Source organism: Ictidomys tridecemlineatus, chromosome 6, assembly GCF_052094955.1.
Source record: "Ictidomys tridecemlineatus isolate mIctTri1 chromosome 6, mIctTri1.hap1, whole genome shotgun sequence".
In the NCBI taxonomy this organism is placed as follows: Eukaryota; Metazoa; Chordata; class Mammalia; order Rodentia; family Sciuridae; genus Ictidomys; species Ictidomys tridecemlineatus.
In genome coordinates, this window is record NC_135482.1 from 71,232,042 (window position 1) to 71,254,567 (window position 22,526).

Genomic DNA, 22,526 nt, shown 5'->3' on the forward strand with positions numbered 1-22,526 from the left:
GCCGGGAGTGGGGGTGGAAAGTGCGTCACGGCGGGGCGGGAGCGACCCCTCGCTTGCCAGGCGGGGCCAGCTCTGCGCCACGACCCCAGGGGTGCGGCCGGCAACGACTTAGTGGGGACCCTACGCTGGCTACCTTGCTTCTCAGTCTCTGCTCTGCTAGGGTCTCTTCCGGAAATGGGTGGGCCAGGGTGACGTGGGGGACATCCAAACCTTTTTCTTTCCTCCGGGAGCTAACCGCGCCGGGCAGCCAGCCGCAGAGCAGTGAGCGGCGGGAGTGCGCGCCGCGGGGCTTGGCAGGTTCGTGGGCCGCGACGAGGGCTGCAGGCCGTGCTCGGCTCGTCTGCCCGAGACTGCAGGTGGGGAGCCGCTGTCTAGGTGTGGGGCTGGATGGCAACAGGCGACAGGGGCTCAACGCCGGAGGGCTGGGAGGTGCGCTTCGGCTCGCGCCTGCAGGGAGGGGGCTTCTCTGCGGAAGCTTGGGGGGGGGGGAGTCGTGGTGCCCCGCAGCCACTCGGTGCGGTAGCGGGCTGCGGAACTAGTGCTCTTCTGCAGAGGTGGCGGTGCTGCGCTGAGAGGTGCTTTCTGCTGGAGGTGGGAATCGGGAGTTCGGAGCAACTATTCTATCCTCGGGAACCTTGGGGCTGTTCTGGGGGCTTCGCGTCGGCGACTTCAAGGGGTTCGCTCCCTGCCGCCGGGGCTCTACTTCGACCTCGGGCTCCCCACGATCGGCCACACGGTCGAGGGCAGGGAACCCGGTCCGACTCACGGCCCTGGGCGCCCCCTCGCGGCCTGAGCCGCCGCTGCCGCGCGCCGTGCCAGGTCTTGAGGCGCAGGGGACCGGGACGCCTTCTTTTAGGTGTGTCCCTTTTCTGGTTGCTTGGGTGGGTTGACCCCAGGGAGTCCCCGACAGCCCGCACTCGCAGCTCTTAAGAATTGGCCCGCCGAATTTTCCGCGAAGAAGGGTGACATCCCTTCCCTCGTGCTCTCCTCGGGTCCGTTTTCAAGGCTTTTAAAAGGCTCCGGGTTTCACGTTCATCGGTGGCTGTATAAACCAGGCTGTGTGTGGAGTTTGTTTTTACAACTCGAGTCTTGTGACTTCTCAAACACTTTATTGAAGTGTTTTCTCTGGAAACTTGTTTCAAATGAGTGCTGTGAGTTTCACAAAGAGGAGTGTTGTTCAGGAGCCAACAGGTGACGGGGTGAAACCCGAGTCTCTGTGTACATTGGAGTCAAGTCTGGCTGCCGTTTCCTTGGGCTGCCGTTGGAAATAGAAATTTAAAAAAAAAAATCAATAGGAGACTGACGGGAACACAGTTTTGAGAAAATATCTGCACACACACACACCCCTATTATGGAAAATAATGAACTCGTTAGGACAGTGCCTGGAATGGTAGGCCTCATGCTGCAGCAGATGCATTTTGGATCCTATCTTTATGTACCAGTTTACAGCCAAATAACCTGACCCCCAAATCGTCGCTTGGCAAAGGACCCTGCTTTGTCATCATGTTTCCTCCTTTTGTTAAGCAGTCTGCCTTACTGTCGTGGAATGTATTGTGCATGAAATTAGAATGCTTTTGAGTTCCACATTTCCTCTTGGAAAAATGGATAGTGTTTTGGCAACTGGGTGGTACATGACAGCCCACTCAGCTGTCGGAAAATGTGCAAGCTGGGTGGAGATTTACCTGGAAAATGCAGAAAATACCAAAGGGTTATTGCTGGTATGAAGCACTTTTAATTAAGGAATGATTTATAAGCAATCTTTTCTGATAGATAACTTCATTATGCTTTTATTTTTCAATATAACTGAAATAGAGTTGGATTCTGTTGGCAATGAATTTCGTCTCTAGCACACAATAAGTCATGGAGTGTACTTAGGGTGTGTGAAAACTTTAAGAAAATTACAGTGCAGTGTCCTTTTACCATGCAATTCAGATCTTAATTGCAATAGTTTCCATAGTTCTGGATTTATTTAATTTTAAGTTAAGGACATCACAAACAAGGAACTTTATATAAAGGAAGTGTTATATGTTTGTACTGCCAAATTTGTCTCTATTTAAATTTGATTCACCTACATATTTAACCTGAAAGAACTAGTAGTTTTTGAATGGAGAACCTGTGATCTACATCTTCTATGCAGGAAGGCCTTGTTAACAAGCAGTTTTAACAAAGGAGTTCTTAAAACTGCTTGTGACTCACAGGATGGCACTTAGCAGCAGGGGACACCTAGGGAATGTTAGCCCAATTGACTTCACAAATCAGTATCTTTTCTGGTTTTTAGTGACCAAAGGATTTCTCATGTACTTGGGTATGTTCACACAAGAAAGACTTTTTTTTATAAAGACCTTATAATATCATGATAGTTTTCACATAGAGAGAAATGTCTCTGGGAAAAAATATTGGAAGTTAGACCTTAGACTTCATATTCCATGACCAGCACTGAAAATTACTGAATAACAGTTGCATGATTTTGATTTAATTTGGTGACTTGATCCAAGAAAGTGATGAATAAATAATAGGAACCATACCACAACTGATATACAGTTATAACCTCAATCTGTATCTGATTGAACTTACTCTCCCAAATTCCCTCAAATCCTCCTTCAGCTTCCCAGTTGCCCTGTGGAATTTATAGGTACACCATATAATATACCCTACAGGGATATCACTGTAGTATCATAGTACCAATAAGTACATCATCTTTCAAGTCTTCTATTACTCAAAATTATATTGACTCAATTTCCCCCTTTTCTATTAGTTCTTTTTACTTTCCCTCCCAAAGTTAACATGTTTAAGCTTCCTTAGAGAGGCTTTGACCTCTCCCAAGATCCTTTTCTTATCATGTTAATCTTCTTCAAGGGTAGAAATATCTTTCACTCATATACCATCAAGTCCAAAGTCTGACATGTGTAATTTCTGAAAATCTGACTCAGATACCATTGCCATTTATTGCTGCTGCTTTGGAAGAATATATTTGTAGTGATTGTGTTCACTCTTCACTGCCTCTGGACCTCCAAATATTGTGCTTCTTACTAAGCTTTCTGGAGGAAAAAAGTACTCATTTATGTGTTATGTCAAAGTTAGTCAAAATAATAAACCTTAGTTATTGTGGATGCAGCATACAGACCAGTAGGAAATACAGTGATCCCCAGATAATCAAAATAGCATGCCAAAGTAATAAAGCTGCTTTTTTAGTTTGAATAATATCTCAAACCAAGTGATATCTCATTTGACCAGTGACTTTTGTGTTTATAGGAGGAATGGTTATGCCCTCATCCACAGTGTGCTCACTAAGTACTTTGAGACACACTTTCTCAAAGATTAGTTTCTTTACAGAATACTGAAAATGACAAACTAAAAAAGTGTTCAGAGGTTATTGGAAAAGGGAAAGCCTAGTTAAAAGACCAAAGTAACAGAAATCAAACATGAAAGCAGGGGAAAAAAAAACCTATAGAAAGTTTATCAATCATCACGGAGTTATGAGTCAGGGATTGGGCTGTTCTGAACATCAGCTCCTCATTATGAAGCATCCCTAAACTTCCCTCATGTTCCAGGTGAGGACCAGGTTCCCAGGTCACACCCAGCTGGATGGCTGGACTAAAACTCTGGTGTCTTGAATCCTGAAGCCAGCACTCTTTCCATTGTTCTCAGAATGAAAGCAGGTAATCAGCAACATGCTAAATCACAAATTATTTACACATAAACCACCACCAAAGAAAGCAAGGAAATAAAAAATGGAATTTGGAAATATTCTTATCACTGTGGCTATATTTTCTTTAAGGCCCCCCACCCCAGTGGAATATATGTCAGTTGCTTTCCCCAGGAACCATCAATAGTGACATTTAAATACAAGGATGAATGAATGACTTTAGTGAACAAATCTAGAAAGTGAATTTCATGAGGAACCTGCTATTATAGGAACCTGCTATCATTGTGTGGGGTGCGCGGGACCATACTCTTAATTTGAGGATCAAGTGCCCCCTCATAACTAAACAGAAATGAGGTGTTTTACAGTTGTTCAACCTAAGACTACTGGATAGACCTTGCTCTGCTGTCGACTTTTATACACGCTCTGTGCAAGCACCACGTGTGTGGTGTCTGAGGTTTTATAAGGACTGGTAAGAAACTCCCTTCAAGACAGCTGGAAATGATGGTCAGTAATTTGGCCAAATTATGTGCCTTTTAAGAGGCTAGAGCCTTCTGAACTCAAAAAAGATGAAGCCCAGGTGTCAATATGCAGTCTTCATTTGTTACTAACGTGTTTTTCCTATTCCAAATGTCACTGTTGGCTTCAAAAAAACCTGTCTAGTCAGTGAAAGTAAAAATGCCAGTTGGTACACTGCATAGTGACTCTAATTCTTTATTTTCATATAATTCTTTTGCATACTTAAGTTGAACCATCTTTGGAAGGAAGGTAATTATGGGGTTTTTTGGGGGGTAGGGAGTGTTGTTTTTTTGGTACTGGAGATTGGACTCAGGGACACTCACCCACTGAGCCACATCCCCAGCCCTATTTTGTGTTTTATTTAGAGACAGGGTCTCTCTGATACTTAGTGCCTCACTTTTTGCTGATGCTGGCTTTGAACTCGAAATCCTCCTGTCTCAACCTCCCAAGTCGCTGGGGTTACATGAACTACTGTGCCAGCTTATAGTTGTGGGGTTTTTTGTTTTGTTTTGTGGTGCTGGGGGTTGAACACATGGCCTTGTGCATTTGAGGCAAGCACTCTACCAACTGAGCTATATCCCTAGCCCATAATTGTGATTTTTTTAAAGAGGCAGGCCCTAAGATGTTGGGTAACTTGTGAAAGGTATGAAAAACTTCAGAGCTGGGGTTTACTGAGTGCTGGGAGCACCAGATTCCATTCCCTGAGCATAGCTCTTGCCTCTTGGGGGCAGATGTTCTCTTGACAATTATATGATGATTGAGAAGTTATACATCTGCAAGTGTTTGATTCCTTTTAAATGGTAAGAAGTAGCTGTTTCACTGTTCTCAAGGAAGAGGGGAGAGAAAGGGCAAAGGAAAAAATGGAACTCTTCAGTTTCTGTGACATCCTTGGATGGAATATCCCCCATAATAATTCTTGTCTTCCTAAGAAAAAAGCATCCTCTCTTATGTTGACATTTAATTTTCTTTTTTTTTTTTAAAGAGAGAGTGAAAGAGGAGAGAGAGAATTTTTTTTTTAATATTTTTTAGTTCTCGCGGACACAACATCTTTGTTGGTATGTGGTGCTAAGGATCGAACCCGGGCCGCACGCATGCCAGGGGAGCCCGCTACCGCTTGAGCCACATCCCCAGCCCCAACATTTAAATTTCAAAACGGTGTCTGCAAAGAACTCCTAACCTGCCTCACCTAAATTCAAAGACCTGTTCTCTCTGACCTCAATGCCATCCTTGATGGTGTTATTAGCCATTAAAGTTTTTTGCTTCTCTTTAAAAAGGGGGGGGGTGGTCTGTGAGTGAGAGAGAGAAATGATGATCAAGCAGGTAGAGCAAAGTGTGAACAATTGAGTTTTGTTACTTTTCTGAAGTTTGAAATTACATCAAAATTAAAAGTTACAAAAATAGCAACATGAAGGACAGAGGATAGGGCCATCATTGTCCATCTAAAAGTGTTCTGAGCAAGAAAACAAAGGCGCAATGAACAAATGTTTTACTCTATAACATGATACCAGGGCTGAGTGGTTCCATTTCCAGTACAACTCAGACTATTATGTAAAACCCGATTTCTGCTCCTATTTCTTATGATCGTCCTTAAAAAACAACACTTGAAAATAAAATTAAAGACACTTTTTTGTTAGATCTGATTTTACCATGACCTCATATGCTTGACCTAAAAGATGTTTTTTAGCAGCCCAAATACAAACATGTTTAGATACCACTGGGAAGACCCTGGGTGAAGACGGAAGCACGTGAAGTGGACTCCCCTCTTCCTTTTGTGGTGTCAAAGTAAATACCACATAGTAATGCGACTGCCTAAACAGGGGGTGTTTGTGACATTTGTGAGACCACATTTTTATCATTTCTATATTAACATTTTTACAAGCACAGGAGCCATTCTCTGACCAGCCAGCTGCTGTCACTGTATGAGCCAACGAAGTTATGAGTCAGTAATATTCAATAGTTGATTAAGAATAAACTTTCTGGGACTATTGGCAGTCCTTTAAAACAGTACAGATAATTTTTAAAAATAAGAAAATCCAGGTGAAGCTAGTGATAATTGTAGTGTCTCTTACCACAACCACCCAAGTAGAGGTCATACTATGTCTTTTTTTTTTTTTCCTTTTGTCTGTTTTTGTGGTACTGGAAATTGAACCCAGGGATGCTCTACCACTGAGCCATACCCACAGCTTCCTCCCTCCACCTTTTTTCTTTTTTCCCCCTCCAGACAGGATCTTGCTAAATTACTGAGGCTGGCCTCGAATTTGCAATCCTCCTGTGTTGGCCTCCCAGTTAACTGGGATTACAGGCGTGTGTCATGGTGCCCAGTTTAGAACTTCTTCTTATTATTATTTTTTGCATCATGAATGATGTTTGTTTATTGTTACTATTTCTTTCATTTATTTCCATTTTTTTATAGTGATGAGGCTATTTCTAGATATTACTTCTGATGAGCCAGGGTGTCTTCTGTCTCCTGTGTTAGAACTTGTTTTTAATATTTGTTTTTTGGTCAGCACTCAAGACATGCTAACAAATGTAGTTTGGTCATTTTAAGTAATTATCCTCTGATATAAAAGAAAAATAAAAAGACTTCCTCCAGTGAATAAATTCTGAACCAATAGCTCATGAAGCTGTTGGATTTTTTTACATATATATTTTTTAAAATTTTTAGTTTGTTTTAGACATTGATGGACCTTTATTCATTTATTTTTATGTGGTGCTGAGAATCGAACCCAGTGCCTCACACATGCTAGGCAAATGCTCTACCACTGAGCTACAGTCCCAGCCCCTTTTTTACATATTTTTATTGGTGTATTACAATTTTACATAATGGTGGGATTTGTTTTTATATATCTGTACATGAAAGCAATATAACAATATAATTTGGCCCATACCATTCCCAGTATCCATCTCCCATCCCTCTACTCAGTTGATCTCCCTTTGATTTTCATGAGATCTCCCACCTTTCTTTCTTTCTTTCTTTCTTTCTTTCTTTCTTTCTTTCTTTCTTTCTTTCTTTCTTTCTCTCTCTCTCTCTCTCTCTCTCTCTCTCTCTCTCTCTCTCTCTCCCCCCCCCCCCCCCCGGCTTCCACGTATGAGAGAAAGAATAGGCTGTTGAATTTCTATCATTTTACTGGGCTTTCCTTCACTTTCTATGGGTGAATAGACTGTCTCCTTTCCAGTTGGATCATTTTGTGTGTCTGCTATGTAGTTGTCACGATTAGTTCACCAAGAAAGTAACTTGGCCTGATCAGCTTCTGTCCCTCAGAGGCAGTGTGGGGCCATAGTGGGTCGTGATCTCAGGAATTACAGCAAACGGGTCCAAACACAATAGCTTGTTCACTTTCTGAACTTGGACAATTTACCCTGAGGCAAATCACTCTGAGACTGTTTCCTTATCTGTTAAGTGAGATACTACCTACTCTGGATTGCTTGATACGTTATTAACTACTATAACAGTAATAGTACCTGGCTATGCACAAAGGATTAAATAAATCAGAGTGCTACCAAATAAAACCAAAAGCCATGTTTATGATAAAAATCATTTTGTCACTTACGTTCCTAAGGTTGTATTCTTCACATTGTTAGTGAATCCATGCTCAGGGTAGTTTGTTAAAAGGCTCGGATGAAATGAGTTACAGGTTTGAGATATGGCCAGCACGTCCAGGTGATTGAGAGGGGAGGAGGATGGTGGGTGGCACTTAGTGCTAACATTGATTTACCTTGATTAGGATAGTAATTTACTCTACATTTTTTCACAAAAGGCTCATCAAGGAGTACAGCTGTAAAAGTAATTCATCTCTGTAGCAATTCTGTATCTTTGTGCTAGCTTGGAAAAATCCATGGTTTGTCATAATTTGTGATGTTTGCTCTTATTTTATAATATAATGACATTTAATTTTTAGGTTCTATTTAATATTTATGTCCTTTGTAAGACTGCAGAGTACATAATGTGGTGTCTCCTCCCCAGCCAGATTTGGCAAGGGACAAGTGCTCATATTTCATTCACGATTCAGGTCAAATTGCATCGAAGGCACTGGTTCTCCTGGTGGGGGTTTTTGAGTTACTAATGAAAGTCTTAACCTCTAGTTCCCTTTCTTTGACATGTGGGGGTTGCTTTTTTTAAAGCAAAGAAGAAAGACTTAGATCCAAGACATTTCTGACTTTGATGAGCACATCCTTTTTTATTGAGGAGCTGGGGAGCACACCTGTGCTTAGAAAGCCTTTCCTAAGTCAGGATGGGAAGGAATGCACCTGTGCAAAGGGTCACCTCCCTCCCAGTGATAGTGTAGGAAATGAGGTCTTCTTTAATTTTTGTTCAGGGTGAATGAAAGTTAAATTTATCTGTTCGAATAATACCTACTGGGTGGCATTGTTCCTACTGCTAGTAAAGATTGTAGCCATGAGATTTCAGGGTTAGACTTCTGCTTGTGAACTATTAAAATTTTAATTTTTTAATGTTTTTTGATTTATAAAAAGAAAACGACACTTTCTACAGTCAGGTGTTGGTAGTGACGTTCTCTGATATTAACTGGGTTGCATCAAGCTGCGGAAAAATGACCTTGTCTTGGGCTGAAATTATTTAGTTTTCCATTGCCTTTTCCACGTTGAAGCAAATGAGAATATTTAGTAAGGCAGAAGAACTTTTGGAAGTCTGATTCAGGTCCTTAGCTGGGTGACTTTAGGCAGGTCACTTCTTGACCCTTTTCTCTAAAATGATTGGGTTACACTAATTACAAGTTTCTTTTTTTACATCATTTTTGTGGGGAGGAGGCAGGTATAAAAAGAACTATCTGGTTCTAAAAGGCCTGACATTTCTTTTTTTCTTAGGTCCTTGAGTGAAGCACGATTCTTAAGAATTAAAACACACTTAATAAAGACAATGCATGGTCCTGGGGCAGGGAATATGGTCCTGACACCTTTACTGCCCTTCATCTGGGGTGGCTTTACAAAGGATTTAACATCTTACTTTGCCCAATAGTGGGCTGATGGCATTTCACACATAGTAGGTGCTGCATAACTCTTTAATAAATGCTGGCTTATAATGCAATTAAACATTAATAGTCACCAAGCTGGAATTTATTTTAGCCTAGTGCTGTATCCAATTACTGTTTGTTGAAGGAACTCATTGATGAATGTCTGGCTGACTTGAGCCCTTAGTAAAAGCTTGAGGATTTAATGTGCTATATCGGGATTTAACTGTGCTATTTCTATTTAGTGTGTAAACTAAGTTTAGTGTCATGATTAGAAGTCTGAAAGCTAAGCAGTTTGGCCCAGGGGACCCACTCCCAGCAGGCAGCACTGTCTCAGCGGGAAAACTGCTTAGGAAACATGGGGGAACTGAGACAGGGGTGGGGGTCTCTGCAGCCATTTTTCATGGGGCAGAATAGCAGACAAAGCAGGTGGCCCCGTTCCTCACACTTCTTCCTACAACTACTAGGACTTTACGGGAATTTCATTTGTAGGCAAGTTAGAAAATCAACAAAACAATTTTCTTGAGTCCTTTTCCCAATAAATTGGTGTGTAGAGAGGTGCCTTTTTAAAGTGACTGGAAATAAACTAGGTTTGGAGGCATTTTTGAGATATTGAGCTACTCAGGGGGCTATTTTCAAATTGTATAGTCCTGGGCATTGGAGGGTGGTGACACTAGAAATTTGATTACTTTCTCTGGGTCCAGCTGTGTGCAAACAAGCATTCAATAAAAGCTCTTGGAGATGGCTAGTATAATGCATTCAGGTTTTTAATTTCTTTGTTTTTTTTCTTGTGTTGTCCACAGGAGCCATTATTGGATGTCCTTTGACTGAGAGATCAGGTTTTTAACTTTATTATTATGCCTTTGGAGATGGAGTCCAAAATGAGCAAACTGGCTTTCGGTTGTCAGAGAAGTTCCACCTCAGATGACGATTCTGGCTGTGCACTGGAGGAGTATGCCTGGGTGCCCCCAGGCCTCAGACCAGAGCAGGTAGGAACCCAATAGTATGATTTTCTGCTTTGTTTTTCAATGTGACTTAAGACTTTAGAGCATTGTTTTGTTGTGTTTTTGCAGTAACACTGACATACCACTTTCCCTCAGTTCCCTCACACCTCTTTGGATGACTTTGAAGTTTTGCTTTTTAAGGTCTTATTTAGTTCCTCCAGGAAAGTTTTCCATCTCTTTACACCCATGGATCCAGTCACCCCACAGCGATGCAGTTTTTGCCTTCATGATAGATGAAATCTCACATCCTGCATCTGTGTGCCTTTGTAATGTGGGTTTCTGATGAAATCCACTCACTCTTCAGAGAGAGGAATTTACATTTTTTAAAACTTCAGTGACAACAAAAAGATAATAAAAGGAAAGTTTCCAGGCTAGATGTCAGTAATGCCTTTGCTGTGGAAGAGAGATGCCGAGCTATAAGAATCCACCGGAAGGGGTACTGTCTAGAAATTCAACCTGTGATAACTTCACTTTTAAGAGTCTTTCACCAGACTGAGTAATTGGGGAAAAAAAAAATTAAGGAGTTAATTTTGTGCTTTGTATTATTTTAAGAAAGATAACCATCTGTATGCCTATTTTTATTTTCCCAATATCCTTATAATGATGAACTTTTTGAAAAAAATCACTGGTGATAGATATTATTATGAGGGCAAAAACATCCTTTGAAATAAAAGATGACAAGTGTACATTTGCTTCTGAGTTATAGTTCCATTTCCTTTATGGTGGGAACTCCTTTGAGAGCAGAGAGTCCTTGTTCATCCAGGGCCCTGCACAGCAGCTAGGGCACATGCAGCTGCTATTCAATAAGGGTCTGTAACTGTGAAAGCTTCTAGAGCTGATACAATGTGGAGAAGATACAGTGCTAGCACCACACTTAGGGAAGCAATACATTGACAAAGTCCCCTTCTTAAATCTCAGAGTGGGTAGGTTTTGTGTGATATTGATTTCTAAACAGAGAGGTCCCATGTGCCCTAATCTTTCTTCCTTGGATCATTTTCATTCCTTCTCAGCATTGCAGTATCCTTTGCAGTACTCATTAAGGGATGTTCCTTATTTAAAGACAATAGAAAAACCAAATATTAAGTTCTCCTTTCAAAGTGAACTAAATATAGTTCAGCATGGCTCGTCTCCAATTTCCTTGGAAAGATTGATTCCAGATATTTAGAAAATAGCATCCATGGAAGTTAAGGATGCAGATGCTTCAAAGAACCTGATCAGAGTCTGCAATGTGATGTGTAACAAGATGCAGAGAGCAAGTTAAATGTTTGTATAGTGGCTGGATATTGGACAGTGTCACATAGCCCATGTAGTCATCTGCAGAATTTACCCCAGACTCTCAGCTGATCCCTTGGCTGACCCTTGGAACTGACTGAGGAATAGTAACAGTAAATGTGGATTTTTTATGGTGTATAATTTATGATGCTCCTAATTGTCACTACAAATTGCATTCCTGAACAGCAATTTAGCAGCTGGATGCTAGTTATCTGAAGGTTTGCAGTTCTGCTGAGTTGGCTCAGCTGGTCTTCTCATTAGCTCCAAGAGGCCAAACCTTGTATTGAGGGAAAGGTAACTTAAAGACTGAGCCAGCTAAGACATACAGTTTCTGTGTACTGATGTCATTCTTTGTCACTTACACAGATCCAGCTCTATTTTGCGTGCTTGCCAGAGGAAAAGGTTCCTTATGTTAACAGCCCTGGAGAGAAACATCGGATTAAACAGCTTTTGTACCAGTTGCCACCACATGATAATGAGGTAAAATAACAGAAAGAAAGCTAATTAGAAAAAAAGAAAATATACAATAAACATGGAGATGCCTCTCAAAATCCCAGCTTCTCACTGGCTAGGCCTCTCTAGGGTCTTTGATCAGTTAAAATTTGGCCTGAGAATACAGCTTCCCATTCTGTAAGAAAAGAGGATGAGTGCAATAAACTTAACCAACACAGGTTGGTTTTTATAGTGTTTGCAGCCACCCACCAAATTCCTACAAATTCCTGAGATTTTCCTTACCCCTGCATCCAGGGTAAATGCTTTATGGTAGTTCAGGCCTGAGTCAGTTGAGTGCCTGTAGAATGTGGAGTGAAAGTGACAATTAACAAGTTTAAACCTTTTTTGGAAAGGTTAATGCCTTACTTTTTTTCAATGTCTCTTGCTGATAAGGATTTAAATTTCTCATTTAGAAAACAAAGAAAAGTAAAACAAGACTATTTCTTCAGGTTGACTTTCCCTTTTTCTAGAGAGGCTGCAAGATTTAGGCATGGTGTCATTTTAAAACTGGGGATTTGCAAGACAGGGCAGGTAAACCTGCCGTTTCATTTCCTGAAACTCTAACTCTGGATATAAAGAATGGGCGAAGAAGACTGTGTAGTCCAGTGTGGGATTCTGTTTTGCTTTCTGTGAAGGTGCGGTACTGCCAATCTTTGAGTGAAGAGGAGAAAAAAGAATTGCAGGTGTTCAGTGCTCAGCGGAAGAAAGAAGCACTTGGAAGAGGAACGATTAAGCTTTTGTCCAGAGCAGTGATGCATGCCGTATGTGAGCAGGTAACTCTTTCTAGGGTGATGGCTGGTGGAGGTGATGTGGGTAGAGTGAGCTGGGATAGGTGACAGTTAGTACAAGGTGTGCACCCTAATAGCCTCCAAAATACAACAGAAAGATAGACAACCTAGCTTTGTATTCCACAGTAATTCATATTGGCTACACTGCTATGTATGACAGTGGCAGTCAGTCCACCCATATGTAAACATTGAGTGAAATCGGGCCTTGCATAGCATCCTGGCATGGGGGGAGGTTCTAGGACAAAACTAGTATTTGAAAAATGCAGAAACATAATGAAGACATTCAAATCTTAACTGGCAGTTCTCAGAGTAGGAAATGTATCCAGCAGGAGGCTGGCTCAGGAAAACCACTGTTAAATGTGGATCCGATTAAACCGTACTTAGGAACGAACAGTCGTGTGTAGTAGTGTATCTGAGGCATGTTCATCACAGTTGAGAATCGCAAGTAATCCAGTATTGAAGAGCCATTTAATCTCTAACAGGAGAAGACCAAAATAAAAGCTTTCCTGATGAGTTTAGGGTTCATGATGAAGTTGTTTTTAATAAGAGTCATTTTACATTCACATTTTTTGTTTTCAGTGTGGGTTGAAGATAAACGGAGGGGAAGTTGCAGTGTTTGCCTCCCGTGCGGGCCCTGGAGTGTGCTGGCACCCATCCTGCTTTGTCTGCTTCACGTGTAATGAGCTGCTGGTCGACCTCATCTATTTTTATCAGGATGGAAAAATTCACTGTGGCAGGCACCATGCGGAGCTACTCAAACCACGGTGCTCAGCATGTGATGAGGTAAAAAAGTTGGTCCCTGAATGCTGGAAAAAATAGCTGGTAGCAAACCAGTATTCCACTGCTTATACCTAAGCAAAATATGTATCCTGGTGTGTGTTCTGTGTGTATATTGAGAACCCTGTACACTCATACAATGGGATAACACACAGCTAATAAAGAGAGGGCAGCAGGTGTCTCTGGGCTTTCCTAAGTGTGGTGACCTTGATGATGGGGGGGAAAAAAACAAGTTGCAGATGATCTCATTTTTGTTAAATATAGGGGTGGGCAACATAATATACATATTTGTATACAGTCAGAAAAGTTATAGAAAGACATATACCAAATTAATAGTGGCTCTCTGAGGCATGTTGGAATGGATGATGGTGTGAAAGAAAATTTCTTAAGCTTTTTGAAATTTATAGAAAAGTTGAAAAGGTACTATAGAGAGTTCCTGTATACCCTTCTCCTCCTGATGCTAACATATTACACAGCCATGATATATAAATACACACGTACATATATATATGTACATATATATATATATATATATGTATATATAAAATCAAAGCTAAGAGATTAACATTGGCATAATACCAGTAGCTAAACCAGACTTTAGATTTCCCAGCTTTTCTACAAATGGCCCTTTGCATTCCAAGATCCAATCCAGGGTGGCTTGTTGCATTTATTTCATTGTATCTTCTCCTTGGTCTTCTTCAATCTATGACAGTAAACTTTCAGTTTTTCCTTTTATACATTTATTTTTTCCAATAATGTGCTATTTGAACATTTTTTTTAAATATCAAAAAATGTCCTTAATGCTTCACTTGACTCAGTGGCCACCTCCAGATTATCTACACACGTGCCATTCACACAAACCCAGCACCTGTGTAGCCCCTACAGACACTTGTATGATGAGTCTTCTATTGACTCACACAGCCAGGCATGGTGGCACACACCTATAATCTATGTGACTTAGGAGGCTAAGGTAGGAGGATCACAAGTTACAGGCCAGCCTTAGCAACTTAGCAAGGTCCTATCTCAAAATTTAAAACGGCTGCAGATGTATTTCAGTGGTAAAGGACCCTGGGCTCAATCCCCACACCTGCTTCCCCTCAGACCACTAAATCATTTCAATGGTAAGATGTTCTTTGCCAGATTATGTCACCAAAGTGTTACTAGGGAGCAAAAATACAATGAAGTGATTTACCTACAATGTAGAAATAGAAAAAATTTTTTCAAGCTTAAGCAAGGATTTGTTTAGCATCTCTTTTCAGCCCTGTGTTTGTGCTCTTGTTGTGTAGCTAAACCAAGTTAAATTTAAGCTAGAGGCTGTAAGAAACAAGGTTAGTTATTTGATTTAAGAGGCAGTGTCTGTCTGTGGCCCAGAAAACATACGGTTACCTGGCCTTGTAAACAGGTCATGCTGATTTTCTTTTGTTCTATTGTTCCACGTTTCTCTTTACAGATCATTTTTGCTGATGAGTGCACAGAAGCAGAGGGTCGCCATTGGCACATGAAGCACTTCTGCTGCCTCGAGTGTGAAACGATCCTGGGAGGACAGAGGTACATCATGAAGGATGGCCGCCCCTTCTGCTGTGGCTGTTTTGAGTCTCTCTATGCAGAGTACTGTGAAACCTGCGGGGAACATATTGGTAAGTCTACAGCCCAGCCTTCTGCCCTGTCACGTAGCCATTGGTCATTTACAATTTTCCACAGTCTTGTTTATCCATGTATTTTGTTTTTTTAAATTGAGGTACAATTTACATGTAGCTAAACATACAGATCTTAAATGTATTAGTTTGATGAACTTTGACAAATGGATATGTAGTCAATTCTCATTAATCACAGTTGTGAACATTAAATTAGTGCATATTGAACCATTGCTCCTCAGAGAAATGTAGGGTTAAGGTTCCTGTGAACCTCCGATCATGACACCTGCCTGGTGCTGGGGATCAAGCCCAAGGGCTCCCATTGCTAGGCAAGTGCTCTACCACTCAACTACAACCCCAGCCACATTTTCATTAACCTACCTATCGATACAAAACCTCATTTCATGTGCACTTTAGGTTAAAGCCACTTTGAATATACACTGGTAGTGGATTAACCTCAAACTCACAGCCAGTAGCATTGTCACTCATGGTTAGAAGCTTATCCAATACATGTGTTTTCTCTGTAAAGTATATCGAAAGGCATATCACAGTCTTGCACCTGGGAGCATAGACAGCATTTCAGCATTATAGTTAGAGGCCATTTTAAATAGTAAAATTATGGCATTAAATAGACCACGAATAGAACACTTTTTTATAGTATGGGAACTGCAACCAACTACAGAGCATCCTTTTGTTTGAGCTCAGCTAGGAGTGTGCATGTTGGTCAATTTAAATTTCCTCCATTCTGCATACCTATGAAAGACCATGAAAGTGTGATGGGTATCAATTCTGGATGTACAGAAAATTTTTAGTGAGTAAGGAAATTCACCAATTCAGAATCTACAAACAATATTAATTTTGCCTTAACCCACACCCCTTTCAAGACCAAGATACAGAATATTTCCATCACCTGAGATGCTTTCTCTTGGCTGCCATTTCTTCTATTTCTTCCTTCTTCCTTTGTTCCAAGCATTAATTTTCCTATCCTTTCTCAAAACAGGTGTTGACCATGCGCAGATGACCTATGATGGGCAGCACTGGCATGCCACAGAAGCATGCTTTTCCTGTGCCCAGTGTAAGGCCTCTCTGTTGGGATGCCCCTTCCTTCCCAAACAAGGTCAGATTTATTGCTCAAAAACCTGCAGCCTCGGTGAAGATGTCCATGCTTCTGATTCTTCTGACTCTGCGTTCCAATCAGCCCGATCGAGAGACTCCAGAAGAAGTGTCCGAATGGGTAAAAGCAGTCGGTCAGCGGATCAGTGCAGACAGTCTCTCCTCTTGTCCCCTGCTCTGAACTACAAGTTCCCTGGTCTTTCCGGCAATGCTGATGATACCCTTTCCCGGAAGCTAGATGATCTGAGTCTCTCCAGGCAAGGAGCAAATTTTGCCAATGAAGAATTTTGGAAAGGGAGAGTAGAGCATGAAACCCCTGAAGACCCTGAAGAATGGGCTGAGCATGAAGATTACATGACCCAGCTCCTCCTCAAGTTTGGTGATAAAAGCCTCTTTCAGCAGCAACCCAGTGAGATGGATATTAGAGCCAGTGAGCACTGGATATCTGATAACATGGTGAAAAACAAGACCGAGTTAAAGACTCAGAATCATCAGAGTCTTGCCAGTAAAAAATACCAGTCTGATATGTATTGGGCCCAGTCACAAGATGGACTGGGCGATTCTGCTTATGGTAGCCACCCAGGCCCTGCAAGCAGTAGGAGGCTCCAGGAACTGGACCTGGACCACGGTGCTTCAGGATATAATCATGACCAAACGCAGTGGTATGAAGATTCCCTGGAGTGTTTGTCAGACTTGAAACCAGAGCAAAGTGTTCGGGATTCTATGGATTCTTTGGCTTTGTCTAATATCACAGGTACGTTTAGGGATTGTGGGCTATTTGAAAAAGTGACCACTAAGATGTTTATTCAAAAACATTGCTGATCAGCACCCATAGGGGATATATTATTTAACACTCTGGACACGCTGGATACAGTGGTATACACCTCTCATCCCCAGTGACTTGGGAGGCTGAGGCAGGAGTATTGCAAGTTTGAGGCCAGTCTGAGCAATTTAACAAAATCCTGTATCAAAAGAAAAAAGGGGGGCTGGGGAGATAGCCAGTGGTAAAGCGGAGTTCAATCCCCAATATGAAAAATAAAAAAATAAAACATCTTTAGCCCAGAGGAAGGAAGGCATTTCATTTAAATGTTGAACACTATATAGCCAAACAAGTATGTGTCTGTACAGGTAAGTGGGCATGTATAAAATATTTTTTTAACCCTGTCTTTTGAGATAGGTATTACCTGTTTTAAGGAGGAGAAAACTGGTTTTTTGAATAAGGGAGTCTACAAATGGATCGTGTCCAAGAGATTCTGTACTATTAGATTGTGCTATATGAATTTCAAAATATTAAAATCAGCCTGTGCACTTCATAAGCTTGTAACAGTCTTAAACATTTTTTCTGAATTGCCCTGTGGCAAGCGATAGCTCAGAAGGATCTGAGTGGTTTTTTCCTCATTTAAAATATTACCTTACTATTTCCAAAGCAAATTCATATTATCCACATTTTATCCTTAAAATAATGCCGAGTTGTACAGAGTATGGATATTACTCCATTTTGCACAGTAGGAAATTTAAATTAACAGAATGCTAAATGTCTAGTATTACATAGGTTCTAAAGACAAGATTGGACCTAGGATCCAGCACATTGTCAACCTCATATTTGCAGCAAGTTTTTGGACACAGAAATATGGTCCTTGTGCAGCAAATTTTATAGGTTAATGATACATAGTCATTTCATAAAGATGGTTTATTGCAAAACAACCAGCAAAGGCTCGAGTGGCTGCCCGCTGTCCGAATGACCTGAGCCAGGCAATGCAGTGACATGATGATGAGAGGAAGTTATTCTCTGGCTTCTGTGGACTGCTCAGGGATGAGGCCTACAATAAAGGGGAGAGAAGAATGGTGGGTGAGACTGTCTGCCAGGCTCTGTACTAAGTGTTTTGACATTTTAAATCAAAATCAGACTAATTTGATTCAACGTGAAGAGTTAGGAGCTGAGGGTGTTGCTCAGTAGTAGAGCATGTGCTTAGCATGTGCGAGGCCCTGGATTTCATCCCCAGCAACTCAAAAATAAAATTAAACACATTAGGGGCAAGCTGGGCATGGTGGCACAACCTGTAATCTCAATAATGTGGGAGACTGAGGCAGGAGGATTCTAAGTTTGAGGCCAGCCTAGGCAACTGGCAAGACCTGCTCAAAAAAAAAAAAAAAAATTAGAGGCTGACATTCCTTGACAACCTGAAAAACAGGCTTCCTTTAAATAGTAGGGAGTTACATAGTCTTCACCTGACAACAGTCCACACCACTCCCTATTGTTAGTCTTGGTCCTGTTACAACAAAAGGCATCCATCTCAATTGTGAGAAGTTTTTCTTTCTTCTTTTTTAGCAGGGGGTGGGGTGGGGTGGGGTGGGGTAGGGTGGAGAGGTGGGTGTCAGGGATTGAACTCGGGGACACTTGACCACTTAGCCACATCCCCAATCCTGTATTATATTTTTATTTAGAGACAGGGTCTCACCGAGTTGCTTAATGCCTTGCTTTTGCTGAGGCTGGCTTTGAACTCACAATCCTCCTGCCTCAGCCTCCTGAGCTGCTGGGATTATAGGCATGCACCACCACACCCAGCAGAAGTTTTAAAGTAAGATGGGGTTGGAAATAACACCTTTTGTGGGTCAGAGGTAGAGAAGATTGGCTAAAAGTTGAGATCAGGGATTGGACAGACCTTCTGAATAGTCTAGGTAGTCTTTTTAGGCCAACCACAGATAATATGTAAACAATCGGCGTGGCTATGTTCCAGTGAAAATATACACAAACAGGCTGTTGGGCTGTCCTTTTCCAAACACCAGTCTAAAATGAGGAAGATTCCCATGATGGTGGCCATGTGGTTGTAAAGGAAGGAAATGATTTGAGAGATGTTCAAATAAGACAATTTGGCTTTAATGGATTGAGGAACAGAAGCTTCCACAGCTTATGTTAATAAACAAATGAAGAGCTGTTAAATTTTTGCTGCTTGTGCCATGTGCTAAAATAATGTTTGGCTCAAAACAGCAGAGCTCATAAGCGAGGTTGTTGCCCCTTGTATCATTAACAATATTTATATTCTTTTCAATTGATAAATAATACATATTGTTTTTCCATAGTAGGATTGTTTAATTGCAGTGCTGGGGTCAAACCCAGGACCTCAGACCTGCTAGGCAAGCATTCTACTGCTGAACTACAATCCCCATCCCCTTCCTAGTGGGTTTTAATCAAATATTGCAATTGTAAATCTTTGAAATGTTTGCTTTCAATAGCGTATTTCTAATAGTTATCAGAATATTAGGCTTTTGAGAATCATATATTGTTTTGGCTCCTCTTCTAGGGGCTTCAGTGGATGGAGAAAGCAAGCCTAGGCCATCACTATATTCTCTACAAAACTTCGAGGAGATAGAGGCAGAAGACTGTGAGAAAATGAGCAATATGGGAACTCTGAACTCTTCCATGCTACATAGGAGTGCAGAGTCCTTAAAAAGTCTGAGTTCAGAGTTGTGTCCAGAAAAAATCATGCCTGAAGAGAAGCCAGTACATCTGCCAGTGCTCCAAAGATCCAAGTCTCAATCCAGACCACAGCAGGTCAAGTTTTCGGATGATGTCATCGACAATGGAAGCTATGACAACATTGAAATTCGGCAGCCTCCAATGAGTGAGAGGACTCGGAGGCGGGTTTACCATTTTGAAGAGAGGGGATCTAGGTCCCACCACCATCGCCGCAGGAGAAGTAGAAAATCCCGCTCTGATAATGCCCTGAATCTTGTCACAGAAAGAAAATATTCTCCCAAAGACAGACTGCGGCTTTACACTCCTGATAACTATGAGAAATTTATACAGAATAAAAGTGCCCGGGAGATCCAAGCATACATCCAGAATGCTGATCTCTATGGACAGTATGCCCATGCCACATCTGATTACGCACTGCAGAACCCAGGAATGAACAGGTTTCTGGGGCTCTATGGTGAAGATGATGATTCCTGGTGTTCCTCCTCCACTTCCTCCTCTGACTCAGAAGAAGAAGGGTATTTTCTTGGACAACCAATTCCTCAACCCCGGCCACAGAGATTTGCCTACTACACAGATGACCTTTCTAGTCCAACTTCTGCACTTCCTACCCCTCAGTTTGGTCAGAGGACAACTAAATCCAAGAAGAAAAAGGGACACAAGGGCAAAAATTGTATCATTTCTTAACTGAGTAGCTGTGGAGATCAATTGTTTAAAACTTAGCCATTAACCTTTGGAATCTTATCTTTTTTCTTCCATAGGAAAGTTGCTAAAATAGTTTAAAGTGCTTTCTTCTCCCATGTAAATGAGAACCCTACTGCTGTTTACAGTGTCAGATTAACAGTTGAAAGGTGTGATTTCTCCAGTTTACCCTCCTTGGATGGTGCCAGGTTAACGTGACATGTGACATCGGTGCCTGTAGCAGGTGCATTACACTTTCAAATAGCTGCTTTGGTCTCCAATCCACAAGAGAATACTCAAACTCTCGAGAGGTGACTGGACCGGGGTGTCCATTTAGAAGATGGAGAACTCCAGCCACCTTTGTAAAGCAATAGTGTTTGTCTTTATGTACGTCAGGTTGGCTCAGGTCCTGACCAGTCTGTCTTGTTGTGAGGCATGCACTTGTCACAGTGACCTAGCTAATACTGTGCATCCTATTGTGTGAGGCCAACTTGTCCCCTTTCAGCCCTTATTAGCCAGGTAAACATTGTATTGTATTAGCTCCAGCTCCAGATTGAAAAAGAAAATTGCTATTTATAATGTAGTATTCCATAGACGTAAGTGTATTCCTAATTTAACGGTGCAAATATTAATGTATATACTGTACAGTTCAGATTTTAAAGCTGATATTTTTATATCCCTGAATTGCAAGATGTTTGTTACACTGCAGTGCTAGATTTATTAGGGAACCAGAAATAGCATTTATGGATGAAATGATTGCTTGTATTTTAGTCAGGGTTTATAAGTTTTAGATGGTTAAATTTATATTGCCTAGTGATGGAAAGTTTAATTTTTTTGATTTTCAATATTAAAAAGGCTCTGTATGCATGGTGGGGCTATGTAAATACTCTTTAAAACTATGGCCCTATTAATCTTACGAGTGTTATTTATGGGTCAAGCAATGTAAACTGTATAAATGTATAAACAAACAAAAACCCACACATACCCCTGGAATATATGGTAAAAACAAGTAGATGCTGTCTGGGTGAATGTTTTTCCCTGGGGGTCAGGTAGGGTGTCTTTCCCATTCTTGGCAAGGTGATGATTATCTCATGAGAAGAGTCTAGAACTACAAGGATCTGCTTTTTCTGGAAGAGGTCTTTGTAGATTTGTTATTTGAAGAGAGGTGACTCCTTTTTTTCTTCCCCTCCAGCTAACTTGTTGGCCTTTGAAAGCAATTTTGAAAACTGGGACTTCTAGTTATTTTTCTTTTAAAATCTTTAGAGGATGCTGTGACACTGAGTACTTCAAGTTCATATGAGGTTCTAGTTCAAGGAAAAATTATGTTGGGTTTGAACTAATGAGCGGATATTTTGATATGTGCCATTCTTGCATATATATCTCAGTCTAATTAAAGGTCTTGGTGGCATCTGGGGCCTTTTAGGGAGGTATTTAATAAATGCTTAATAAATAACAAACTACCTTTCTGAATACAAGTCTTTATAAACATCCAGTTAACTTCTTCTTTGGTCCTGTGTTCCAATTTGTCTTATTCTGCAGTCCTTCTACCATGAATAGACCTCCATTTTACTTATGCATGTCCACATGTCCTCATTAGCAGGTAGGAGATAAGACTTGGGACACCAAAACATATGTTTCCATATTTATCAGACCAGGGAAAAGCTATGAAGTTTTGAGGAGGCCAGATACAATCCAATAGGTAAACCAGTGGGCAAACAGCCTCCCTGTCTCCTCGCTGGATAGGGCAAGGCTTTGTATCTAGGCCTTAAAGACTTCCTTCAGAAAAGCACCAATGGGAGGAGAACACTTTACTACTCCATTTGAAAAGAAAAAAAAAAAAAAAAGACTTCAAACAGGACAAAAGATAAGCTTCTTCCCATTCCTCATCCCAAGTAACCACTATTACCCAGTTCTAGTGGATCCCTTCAATGTTCAAAGCACATTTATGTGTCTCTCTTTAAAATGCTAGTTGGGGATAGGAGTGTATCTAGTGGGAGAACACATACATAACATGTGCCAGGCCCTGTGTTCAAAGTAAAAAACCATACACAACTGACTTGCTTTTTGTTTTGTAGTACACACAGGTCTACCTCATTCTTTCAGTGGCTGCTGAATATTCTAACTTTAGATATGTCATTATTTAACCTGTCCTTTGGTGAGG

At 41.1% G+C, this 22,526-nt stretch overlaps 1 protein-coding gene across 7 annotated transcripts in view; it reads left to right on the forward strand.

Annotated features, from left to right (window-relative positions):
- The window catches only part of Prickle1 (prickle planar cell polarity protein 1), a 104,475-nt gene extending 82,653 nt beyond the window's left edge, over window positions 1-21,822 (forward strand). For 5 of the 7 annotated variants that reach the window (XM_078014859.1, XM_021726105.3, XM_040280785.2 and 2 more), the window contains 7 exons: window positions 9,933-10,118; window positions 11,772-11,885; window positions 12,533-12,670; window positions 13,265-13,468; window positions 14,913-15,099; window positions 16,097-16,963; window positions 19,512-21,822. In XM_078014859.1, the coding sequence (XP_077870985.1) occupies window positions 9,987-10,118; window positions 11,772-11,885; window positions 12,533-12,670; window positions 13,265-13,468; window positions 14,913-15,099; window positions 16,097-16,963; window positions 19,512-20,371 (2,502 nt within the window). In that variant the 5' untranslated portion in view covers window positions 9,933-9,986 and the 3' untranslated portion in view covers window positions 20,372-21,822. Of the gene's footprint in view, window positions 1-55; window positions 357-9,932; window positions 10,119-11,771; window positions 11,886-12,532; window positions 12,671-13,264; window positions 13,469-14,912; window positions 15,100-16,096; window positions 16,964-19,511 lie in introns of those variants that run through there. The other 2 variants (XM_040280787.2, XM_078014860.1) reach the window with 2 other exon arrangements.
- The last annotated feature ends 704 nt before the right edge of the window (window positions 21,823-22,526 follow it).